Source organism: Protopterus annectens, chromosome 11.part0 (genome assembly GCF_019279795.1).
Source record: "Protopterus annectens isolate FY-2018-M chromosome 11.part0, PAN1.0, whole genome shotgun sequence".
Taxonomy (NCBI): Eukaryota; Metazoa; Chordata; order Ceratodontiformes; family Protopteridae; genus Protopterus; species Protopterus annectens.
This window is the reverse complement of record NC_056745.1, coordinates 86252374-86264855: the sequence shown is the minus strand read 5'-3', so window position 1 is coordinate 86264855 and position 12482 is coordinate 86252374. Positions and strand designations below refer to the sequence as shown.

At 37.7% G+C, this 12482-nt stretch overlaps 1 protein-coding gene across 1 annotated transcript in view; it reads left to right on the top strand.

The window, feature by feature from the left end:
- Positions 1–12482, top strand: part of NUP205 (nucleoporin 205) — a 1199422-nt gene that overhangs the window by 188676 nt on the left and 998264 nt on the right. Inside the window, 2 exon segments of the mRNA XM_044087173.1 lie at positions 4176–4404; positions 6792–6998. Coding sequence (XP_043943108.1) covers positions 4176–4404; positions 6792–6998 — 436 coding nt within the window.

The following is a 12482-nucleotide window of genomic DNA, read 5'->3' as shown; positions in this document are numbered from 1 at the left end:
CCACCCAGGCAACTGTGCTTTGGCACACTTTCAGAAGTCTACCTTTTTTTGACACGTTCTTGCTCCTTGGGCCTTTGTCTTCTTCATTTGTTATCTTCTTGTCTTCTATAATTATTCTTGTACTCTGCTGAAATTTGACTTGTTCTGCCATTATTCCACTCCGTGTCTGTATTGAAGTTTTTGTGGTACATAACTTTTATTTGCATTCCTTCCAGTACTCCTTTAATTCCTGCATATGTTTCTCATTTTATCTCATTTATAAGCACAGTGGCTTTTTTTTTTTGTTTTGATTTTTTCCCCCTGATACCATGATGTACTGGCTCCTAAGTATATCATGACTCTTATTCTTAAATGCCGTTTTCTATACCATTCATATTACAAGATCTCATTCTTACCGTTTTCAACCATTTCAGTATTTTTGCTGTTTTCTCTTCCCAGTTCCTTTTTGTTTTCCTATAATCTCCCCTGCCAAACGATGCCTTGTGATCCTTTCACCATAAGAATTTTTTCTCCATTACTTCTCCCATTGTTCTCTTCTCGCAATGTACAAATCTACACAGCACTTCCATCTGCAGAGTTAACTTTTTTGTTCTGCATGGCTAGTGCTCTTACCATACCTGTGGTTTTTAAAGTAATGGTGCACAGAACTACTTTGTAGGGTCCTCCACATCTTTAAGCCTTTTTCAACTCTATTTTTTCTTTGTTCTTCCCTTGTTCGTTTTGCTGTATGTCCTGTCCTTACTATTATGTCTCCATTTTTATTCTATTGAATTTACATGCATATGCATCTTCTGTTGAAGTACTGCTTTTTGCGCTCGCCACCCTCTCTTCCCCCCTCCCTCTTTTGTGTTCCCTCTATGCTTTTTCCTTACCCTTTTTGTGGCAGAGCAAAACCTTCTGTTGGTGATCCTAAACCTTTTCAGCTCCTTGTGTATTTCTGCAATCCCAAATATCCTTTTTCCACCTCCTCCTTCCTTTTTTTTTTGGGAAAATATGTATATTCAAAATTTTTCTTTCCTCTTACCACTATCCCCATTTATATTTTTTCTTGTGTTGTTATCCTATCCATTACTACCTCAGTCACACTATACTAGCAAGTATCTTCTTTCTCCCCTCTTCTCTCTCCTAATTAGTCCAATGTACCCTGTCTGTCAAGCGCAATTTACTTCACATATTTCATTATTGCTCACTGTTTAAATGTATCCTGTGTGCAGATATAAGACTTCATATTTTCTTAATTCAACCCTTTTTCCAAAAATCCCAGACTGCAGTTACTCATCTGTTAACATCACCCATGTGTTTGTCCCTTCCATGGTAGAAAAGGCATCGTAACCTTCATTACTTATCTGCTACTTATTTCCCAGGTTCATTCTTTATTCAGTCTTTCTTTTAACTAAAAATCATTATTTTCTTTATTTTAAGTTTAAGGGTAGGCGTACTGGCTTACTTGTAGTCACGAACGGTTCTCAATTTCAGTTTAGCTAGTTTCTGCAGCAGGGCCGCTGCTTCCTTTGCGTTGTTAAATGATCTTGTGATTCCTTGTAGAAAGGCGGTCAGCATCGCAGGGCATACATTTCTGCAGTGCAGCCCTATTTCCTTGCATAGTCTAATGGCTGGGGTGAATGCATTTTTTTTCCATGATTTATAGCAAAATTCCTGGTCTAGGAACACTCATTCTGCTCCTATCCTCACTTTTCCCATACTTCCAAATTCTTTCCTTCATTTCAAACGACTGGAGTATTGCAGTCACGTGCAGTGGCACCCTTGAGTGCTGTACAGTTCTATATGCTCATATTCTCTTTATCCATTCCTCTGCTATTCCTGTCCATTTGCCTAATAATTCAGTCACCAGCTTTTTTTACAGTCTTGTCCCTCCGTTTCTTACCAGCTGCTCTGTAATCTTGATCTTTCTTGCTGTATCTTCGTGGTCAACAAGTTTTGACTCTATACAGTCCATCCATGCTTTGGCCGTAGCTTTCAGTTCGATACTTTAATCTACTTGATCTGTATGATCGTTGAGTGCTGCCTTAACCCCTGCTGTATTTCCTTGATTTTGCCCTTCTTGCATCAGCAAATTGTCTTTTAATGTCTGTTTTCAATCCATTATATTGTTGACAGTGTAACTTTCTCATCTTGGCCATTCTGGGTTCCAGCCATCTGAGCTTTATATGTTATTTTCTTCTTTCTCACTTGCTACTTTTCTTCTGTTAAGCAGACATCAGATTCCTGATGTTTTTCTGTTGTGACTGCCGTTGTCTTCTAGGCTGTTTTACTTATTTTAACATTTGCTCATTTTCTTGGGCTCTGAACTCCTTGTTCTTAATGTGAGATCACAGCCATATTGGAAGTCTGGTTCTGTTTGCCATTATCAAAAGTTGAAATGGCGAATTATTTTTCTCTTCATTGGTATATGTTACATTAAATCTGTGCTTGTTGAGTGTATAGATGTTTTGTACTCATTGGGTTTAACTGAAAGTTACACAGCTGGATCGGGATGCTAACTGAAGACTATTAAAATGACTGTGTGTGTACTTTACCTAGAATATTGATAACCTCTGTCTTCAGTGGCCTCATCTTGTTAACCAGTCCACACACCGTTGTAGAATTAGATCCTGAAGAAAATGTTTACAAAAGCCTCGCCCGTATGTCAAGAAATTAGTAAGCTTAGCTGTACCTTCACTATATACACACAATTTGAGCAAGTAAATTATGTATTCAGTCACTGTGGTATAGCAGCAGCAGAGAGAGAGTTGATAACCTCAAAATATCTGACAGTGTTGAATCAAGCCACTTGAAAGCCCACAATGAAGCTTCTACTTGAAGCCCTAAAACACCCTTTTTGATGTCCTTATGTAAAGTGCTCACATATCTCACTTCACTTTTTAAAGTGTGACAGTGTCATGCCCCTCACCCCAATTTTAAAAGTTGAGGCATTTCATGATGATTAATCAATGCATGGTCATTGTTCATTTGAAGCAAGGCTGTAGTAATAGCCACTCTCTTGTATATGCAGCAGGATATTGTAAGAAAATCAAATGTTTTCAAAAATGTGAAAAAACGTACTGCTTAAGGGAAGCCTGTGATCACCTGTAGCACTTGTCTATTGGTCCATGTTCCATGTTTTTTTTTTCTTCTTTTTATTAGGGACAATACATGTTACTTTTTCTGTCTCCAGAATGTTTTGAGCTCTTCATATTCCGAATAAAGAAATAAATAACTTGGAAAAAATGTACAAAATAGGAATCCATGTTTAAAGTGGCTTTGCTAAGTGTCTGGAGTCTGGAAGGTAAAAGTTGACCATCTAAAAGGTTTTGTGTGCTTGGAAAATGTTATCTGTATCATTACTGAAAACATATTTTCTGATCCAAAATGCATAACTCAAGTTCCAGGGTATGCTTACTTTTATGTTGCAGGCCTGATGTTGAAAATTGACAGTGTCTCATTATTTGTGAAAGAACACCTAAAATATAAAAATTGAGAAAATCAAAATTTAAAAATAAAAATTATTCCACAATAGTAAATGTTCATGGTATTCAGCATAATTTCTAGTAATGACACTGTTCTGTACAGGTTATGAGGATTTCCTGACTGAGTTCAGTGATGTAATATCAGGGAAAATAACCTCTTTTGGGTGAGTTGTAACTACCAGAGCACCGTTAGAATTAATCGACTTTGTTTAAAACAAAAAAAAAAAAAAAGTAACCTTTGGACGTGTTGGTCTTTTTTGGTGATTCCAATGAGTCAATACGCAATATGAGATGCATTGCTCTTCTGTTAATGTTTATGCTATCTGTGGTTAACTCTGATCTTTTGAGGTACTGATGTCTTCAACTTTGAAATTAAAGTGAACAGCGATTCTTCACTTGCGTTTGTATGTAAACGTGATTGTTGGTTCCACTGATTCTGTGTCTATACAAGAAAAGTGTCAAATGGTTTCATTTTGGGATTGATTCATATTTTTTGTTTGAGAGAAAAATCTATTCTTTTTTTCATCGATTTCAACATCATACTTTACCAACTTGTGAGAATTAAAACTTTATAACATCTGTTTGTGAAACTTTGTAGGGTAACCTTCTCTCTATAGCTTATAGAATTGTCAGATCCAGACATTGGAAGTTTTGCATCTTATAATATTTCTTTTGTTACATTATATGTTATGTATTTTTGCCTCACAGGTTTCTGATCTTATCAAAGAATGTCGGCAGTCATTGGCAGACTGTCTTTTTGCTTGGACTTGCCAGTCCCCGCTCAACAAAGATGATACGTTACGCTTGATGGATTACCTGAAAAATGTGACAACAGAAGCAGATGGCTCGCTGGATAGTGTTAACCTGTCCCTTCTCATGGCACTACTGTATTGTTTTGATATCAGCTTTCTCCAACAAGTTACCGAAGATAGAGATGGTATTTTTTTGTTTTCTTTTTTTTCTGTTTTTATACAGCACTGTATAGTGTGCTGTAACTGTGTGCCCCATTTTCTGCTATACTTTATAAGTATTTAACCAGCCTGAGCATAGACTTCTGAGAGCCAAACAGTGCAGGAATTTGGTTGCGTTAATATTGAGTAAAAGGTAATAAAAGCTCTAATTTTTCAAGTCTCCATCTTCATTGTGCTTTTCTCCTGAGGAATATGTCCCAGAGGTACAAAACCCTTGTATGATGATTCTTTGCTGTGCACGGTCTCTAAGTCTAGTGTTGGTGTCCATAAATTGAGAAGGTTCATAACTTGGTGTGGTGCTTTTGGACTGGCTAATAAGAAATAACATTCTACTACTTGAGGATTTTCTCTGCACCCTTGTAATGCCCACTGTGATGTCTTTTTTATTTTGTCTATAAATTTACATGCGTCTGTATTTATATTTTGGGTGGGGGTAAGACATCTCCCTCCCATAAGGAAAAACAATAGACCACAAGGAAAACTGGTACTTGTGAGCAACAAAACTGCTGACTGAGAATCCTAAAAATCAGGAAAAAAGGACCATGCACTGTAGACAAGCTCATATGAGACTTCAGAATAATCAAACAATAATAAGTTGTTTTTAAATCAGAATTTCTTTATTGAAAAACAAATAGATGAGCACTTTCACCAGTAAACAAGCTCTGTCTGACTTAAATCCAGTTTACATGAAATGCAGTATTTATCTGTTTTAACACAGAGGTAATTATTTCCAACTGGGGTCATAAGTATATGTCATAGTCTGTTCATCCAGGCTACAGTAGGACAAGTCTTTTCTTCCATGCGTGTTCTGCATATCTACTCCTATTGGTAGCTAATAGGTTACAGCTTATGTACTGTGTTCCTATCCTATGTGGCTAGTGCCTAATTGGTACTAACACTTAATATAAAACTTGTCCCCAGCTATGTATAACTAGTAGTGCATCATTGTATGTGGGATGTGATAAGTAGATGCTATTTGTTATGTTTAGAAGGGGCAACGAGTACTAAAAAATATGCAACAGCCAGTCAAATTAAAATCCTAAAGTATTGTACTGTAGTAATTATAACTGCAGCTAGTCAGGATAATCTGGCTTAACCTGTGACTGGGAGTATCTACCTTGTATCCTTTCTCATAATAGCATACCACCTTTTCCATGACGAGAAGAATTTAACTTTCTAGTGATATATCAGTTATAAGTGTGTTCAGAAAGAAAGGGCTTAGTATATCCTAGGTCTAAGATAAACTGTAGCATTCTATGACAGTGAACCAAATGGGGTTAAATGATGAGAGAGAGAAATTACTTCTGTTTGTTTGTCAGAACAGGTACATTATAAGAGGTTGTCAAGTCCTTTTTGCCACAGTAATAATCCGTATAAAACACCAAAGTGTAGTTTCCACCATGGGAGTCAGTGAGCCTCCAGTATGTGCCTTTTACCAGTGCCTGTTGCAAAATACCTTTGCAGATGTATCTAGGGAGTGTGGAAAAATATGCAACTGTACGGACTGTCTAGCCCTTGGTAGTACACTGAATTTACTTTATCATGAAGTCCCATCAAAATGTTAATCCATCTATAACTGAAATGAGTAGAACATAATTCACTGGTTAATACACAACATAGAAATGTTAGGTATAATACAAAGGTAGGTCCACTGCCAATAGTCTTTCATACTAAAATAGTGCAGATGTTACAGGTTCTAAACTAACACAAGCTGAGTCTATGATAGGAGGGATGTCACAAATGTGTGAGAGACTGTTGAAAATAGACAAACTAAATGTGTGAAGCTAGGTCTGATTAGTACCAAGTTTGATTTGTAAACAAGTTACAATTGCTTGATTACTCTGTAGTCTCAGTGCATGGTTCTTTTTTCATGATTTTTCAGGATTCTCAACCAGCAGTTTTGTCGCTCACAAGTACCAGTTTTCCCTGTGGTCTGTATACACAGTCTTGTCTTGATAGTCTGTGGTTCTGCTTTGTTCCTCTGTCCTTTTTTTTTTTTTTTTTTTTTTTTCTGTATTGATCGAGTCGAGTTGAAGGTTGCTTCATTTTAATGTGCATGTGAACCATGTATCTTTTTTCATTCCATTTCTCACATGATATTAGGCTTTTATGCTTGTTGGGACAAAAAATTACCTTTGATAATTTGTGCACCTGTTTTTCTCCTCATTTATATTGTAGAGGCCTCCACTGCCTTCCCTTTTCCTTCATTCTTTGGTTTTGTGCACTATGCAAGATGGAAATCAATTAGAAATAAGTGCTACATTTATTGGTGAAGTGCAAACTCTAAGAAAAAAAAAAGCACTCAAGTTTTCCTTTTCAGATGCTATACAATGAAATCTCATCTTTCCTCTAGATCTGTTTCGTCAGACTTCATTAACTGATAAAAATTATGTTGAAGCTGTTCACAAGCAGTTGCTGGATCCGCAGCCTTGGACACTTCCTGGAATGCAAGCGACAGTAAGACTGGCGTGGGCCTTAACACTTCGGACCTTATCTCAGCTTCGCATTGACACAGGTATGCTGCATCATATATCAAATTGCATTCCTCTTTGTGTAAATGGTGCATTTCAGAAATTAATTTTATTTTTGTCTGCTTAAAAAAAAAAGAAAAAAAAAAACATAATGATTAGTACATCACTAAAAGTAATGCTGCTGACCAAGGTTGGAAAGCCTTTAGTTAGCTTGTGTACCTACCACTGTACGCTACATTTGGTGCATCATGTTACACAGTGTGAATACAACAGAAAAACAGTTGGCATAGCAAGAAATCTTTTCAAAATGTAGTATAAAGAAAAACATTTTTGTCTTTTGTTTTTCTTTTTCTTTTCTTTGGAATGCCCCTTTCCAGTGCATACTAGTAGTTGGAAGGACTCAAGAGCAGCTAGGCTTTTCCAGGAAGGAGGTGTCCACTTAAAAAGCCTTCAGCTGAAAACAGAAATGGAGCTAAACTGCACAGAGTGATCGTGAATATTTTGTTGCACAGACATGGCAGTTTGGTTGTTCATTTCATGCTATGTTGATGGGTTATAAACCTTCACTGCTAAACTGAAGAAGGTATACATCAAGAATGTTGATATTCCTATTTTTATAGACATCAAGCCTTTCCTTACTGCAGTTTCTCTACCAAGGTTAGAGCGACAAGTGCTGGCATAGGTCTGAGCAGTTAATTTAATTTGGTCTTCTGTTTTGCCTGAGGGAAGACGCCAGTTCTTGACAGAATGAGGAAGTATGTTTTTCTTCACATGTTTTGTGACCTTGGGATCTGAACTGGAGTACAACAAACTGTTGATGGTAGGATGGCAGTCACTTGGAGTGTTGTATGCAGTAAGCTGCTTTGGAGCTGGGCCTCCACGGTGAGTACCATGTAGAAGTGTACACGAGTGAAAAGGTCTAAAAGATTTTCTTACAGAAAACTTCTGAAAGATTCAAATAACAAAGAAGAAGAGGAAATGGATGATGAAGACGAATTTGCTCCAGCAGATGACGGAATGCCTTGGAGTATAGCTCCCTTTCAAAATATCAGCGGTTGTAGCGCCAATTACAGACATATAGAGAAAAAAAGCTTGACAATGTGGGAAGAGTGAATATTAACAATCACTCTTCTCCTTAAAAGTTATTTTTTTGTAGGGTGGGGCAAGCCTCCCTGTACCCCCACCCCCTGAACTTGTGTATACCAATGCCATGATCATCATCCCTCAGAGAAAAGAGAATATTCCAAGAAATCTCCGTCTCAGACATAGTATATGCAAATCTGTTTTTCCAGCCATTCAGTACCCGTGTTACGAGACTTGAAGCAGGTCCTGAAATTTTGAATGGTAACCTCAGTTATTTAATACCACTTTCCTCTGTACAAACAGTAGGCTCTTGTATTGGAAATATAGGGTGACAAGCTGTCTGTTGGATGCAGGTTAGTGTGAGTGCATGTGCATGCAAGATGCATAGAAAGTCATTTCCTTAAGTTTGTTTTCTTGCTGTACTTTTTGTTTAACTTTTTCATTGGAACTGCAACCATTAAGCACATCTCACTCTCTGTATTATGGAAGTAAAGGGACTGCAAAAGTGTACTGCTTAACAGTTTGTGTAAGTCGCAAAAGTGGACACAGTAATGTATGTAGTGTGTGTGTATATGTATATGTGTGTGTGTATATATATATATATATATATATATATATATATATATATATATATATATATATTTTTGGATATCAATTATATATATATATATATATATATATATATATATATATATATATATATATAAAATATGAATGAAGGAATGAAGTGAGACTTCATTTGAAGTGAGGAGCAGGTGTATAGGTTGTCACCTCATTTCTCTTAATGAGCCTTTGCTGTGATATCCTGGGTGACATTTGTGTTAAGTATTGCAGTGGAACTGCCCCTACATAAACATGACATTGTTTTTCTTTCTCACAAACTGTATTTACTAATTTATGACATCATCATTGCTTTGCCTCCCCCAGAATTGAGTAGGCGTTTCTTCATCATTCTTCTTTTCTGACTTGCTCCACATTAGCTCTTGTAAGACCTAGTTTGTAGTTCATTCCTGTACACAGCAGTGCCAATAGGCAAGACAGTATTTTACTTCTGTATCTAGGTAATCTGTGTAACAATATGCAATTGCATTATCTTGGCCTGAGTCATATCTGAAAAAGGCCACGTGATTGTGAAGATTGGAGAAGATTGGTGAAGGCTGCCAGCCTAGTCAAATAGAATTTGATGCATAGTTCTGACATTTGTAAATATAAATGTAAAATACAGGCTTGTTTCTTAACTGAAAGAAAATACTGTAAAATGTTGAACTGGAAGACTGTAGCAACATTGCCATCTGCTGTAAGAAAACTAAGTCAAGCATTTCAAATCTTTCTTTTGAAATTAAAATTGTTTCAAATCTATCCTTTGAGCTGTAGAGCTCAGAGTCAGTCTGTCTGGGCTAGCACATTCTTTCTATTGTTTGAACTTGAGGAATAATTACTAGAGTGTACATGTGAAATGTCTTTTATTGTTGTAGCTTCCTGAGCAGGTGTTAGCTTGCTAAATAATGTAGCCTGTTGGCCTGGGAACTCCAGTTCAAGTGTCAAAAATGATGTAATCTGAGAGGGCCCAGCAGAAATGTTTGTTGGTGATTTTAAAAACTATTGCTCAGAGAGAGACTGTAAGCATTTTTGTCTGACTATCCAACTCGGCACTGCCTTATGCTCTATGTAAGTAAGTTACTTTAGAAGTATGTTTTCTTGTAGCAATAGCTAGGAATTAGAAAAGATTAGACTAAGTGTTTTTCTGTTATGTCAGAACTGTACGACTGAATTATTTTAAGTTTCTGTATGATCTCTGAACTCTTGAATAGAACTGTGGCATAGTAGTATTGTCTTGTAGCAAGTCTTTTGGCTTTTCCCAGTTAGGGGTCGCCACAGTGGAACTCCCGTCTGCTAATGATTGGCAGTGGATTTTTACGGTGCCGAGTTGCCAGCCCGATGCCCAACATTCAAAGAAGGCACGCCCATTCACGCACGCACCTACCTGCATGTCTTTAATGTCACTCGACTGCGAGTAGAACATGCAGACTCCACACAAAAGGTGCTCCAGCTGAGAATCGAACAGGAGAACCTCTTGCTGTGAGGCGACAACGCTAACCGCTGCACCACCGTGGCCAGCAGTAGTATTGTCTTGTGTTTTTAGTATTTATTATTAAATATTTTTAAACCGTTTTCCACTGTGGCTGGTCTATTTAGAGATAAATTAAGCTCTAGAGTGCATTGCATGCTTATAAGTGATCCTGTACTAAGCCCTTTCAATAAGCCTTGATTGGTTAGTTACACTACTATTGGATAATACTGCACAGTAATAATTGGACACCCTTTTTAAGGGCCTTTGGGTAGCTGATAATTATTAGCTGGTGGTGGCAGGAATTACTACTGTATAGTCTGGGTATAGGGGCACAGCTGGAGAATCTGTGTCAGCCTTTCCCAGGAGTGTCTGTGAAGTTGTATACTTATCTCGAAGTGTGTGTGTGTGTGTGTGTGTGTGTGTGTGTCAGCTACTTGGACAGGAACAAGAAGCACTGGTTGGACAGAGAGGGCACTGGAGGTTAGCTTGCCAGCTAGACTGAGATCTGGACCCTATGGCTATGCCAGTGGGGAGTCTTACTTGGGGACCTGGAGAGCAAGGGAGCAACCAGCCCCAGACTGACTGTGATCTCTGTGTGCTGTTAAGGGAAACTGCACTTTACTGTGTGTGTTTGTTATCCCTTTCTCCTATATGAGAATATGAGACCCCCTCTCTGGTGTTAGTGGTGAGGATTGAAGCTCCTTGATTGCTGGGCCAGGGCATGGGCGTCACAGTGATGACTGTACTTTCCTAGTTAAATGGATAAATGTCATAGCATCATGCATCAGTGTAAATTTCTAGACAGGAAATCACCCGGCTGTGCATTATAAAAGCGATTGGTGTAGGCTTTTGAGTAAGAGTATTTCCTACTTATATAAACAATCCCTCTTGGCTTAATTTCAAGGTTGAGAAGTCGTAGTAAAAAGGTTAAGATTTGGACCACCGAATTTGCATTCTGGTGGCATAGAGGGATAAAGCCCTGACTATAGCCCATCTGACCTATGTTTGATTGGTGCCATGGGTGACTTGCAGCAAGGAGGGATGGGTATGCCATTCTTGGGGGGGAAGACATTTGATAATGACAGTCCCTAAGAAGAGAGAGTCCAAAGTGGGAGTTGCTGTTGGATGGGATTGAGCATGGGGGGACAGAGAAAGGGAAAGTGAGAAGGGCATATAAAATACCCCCCCCCCGGAAAGAAAGACACCTTTATGATCCATGACTAGCCCAAGCAATAATAGAGCAAGTCTGGGGGGGGATTTACTGGTAGAGCTGGTGTGGATATGGAGCGCGGGGGGCCAAGCCAGTAATATGCGGTCCAAGGGGACAAAAAACCAAGATTTGGACCTGTGGTGATTTTGCCTTACTCCGTTTCCATTATTTGTGTTAGTACAATGCTTCCCTTGCAGGTTTTCAGTCTCATCGTTTTTTTCTTCCTTTAGGAATTAGAACTGCAGGTCAGATGTTCAGTCAGTTCGGTATGTTCATCTGGATTAGGATTTAGCTGTGAATTTTATTTTATAGCGGCATATAAATACATTTTATTTTTAGAGGAGTGGATTTTGAACTTCACCCACAGGTGTGTGTGTTCCTTGTGCATAAGCCCTATATTTTATATTACTGTGTTCAGAAGGCGTTGAAGTTTTTCTGCTAAGTACAAGACAGAGCGAGACTGAATTAACACACCCTTTACCCTACACTGAAGATTCCTGGAGACTGCTTCCTTCATCCAGTTGCTTTTCTTATTGCATTCGCCGGAGTAGTAATTTGATAGCTCATTTTATATCACTTTCAGATAAATTTTGCCTTTGTTTTAGCAAAAAAATAAAAAAGTTCTTTGTGTGTACTGTTGTCTATCTCTATTTTTTTGTTATCTCTACATTGTATTCTAAACTCTCTACAACGTTTCCATTTAGCTCATATTTCCCTTTGCGTTTTGAGTGTTTCATTTATTTCACGCAGCTTGACAAGAACTTGCTTATATGTGCACTTGCCTGTTTGTGTTCTCTATAGTTTAATTCCTCTTTCTGTCTCTTAAGCCTCTGTTTACCACCTTTCCTGTAACTGTTACTGCCATATTATGTCATCTTTTTTGACATTGTGGCACAAATGCATGAATTGCTGTGTGAGGAATACTGGAGAACATGGTTATTGTATATTCTTCTTAACATCATCTTGTTGCTTCTTAAATGTAAGATCATTCTGAACACTCCCACAAACTGTTTCTGCTTGCTGCACCCCAAACCCACTCATCTCTTATAACACTTCACCTTTTTTTAATTTTGCACTTCAAGTAAATATTTTTAGATAAAACTTTGTATTGCTAAAGCATGCATAAAAATGTGTGCACATTATTTATATACATTTTTATTTATATATATATATATTAATTAAAAAAAAAATTTTATTTTTATACATATT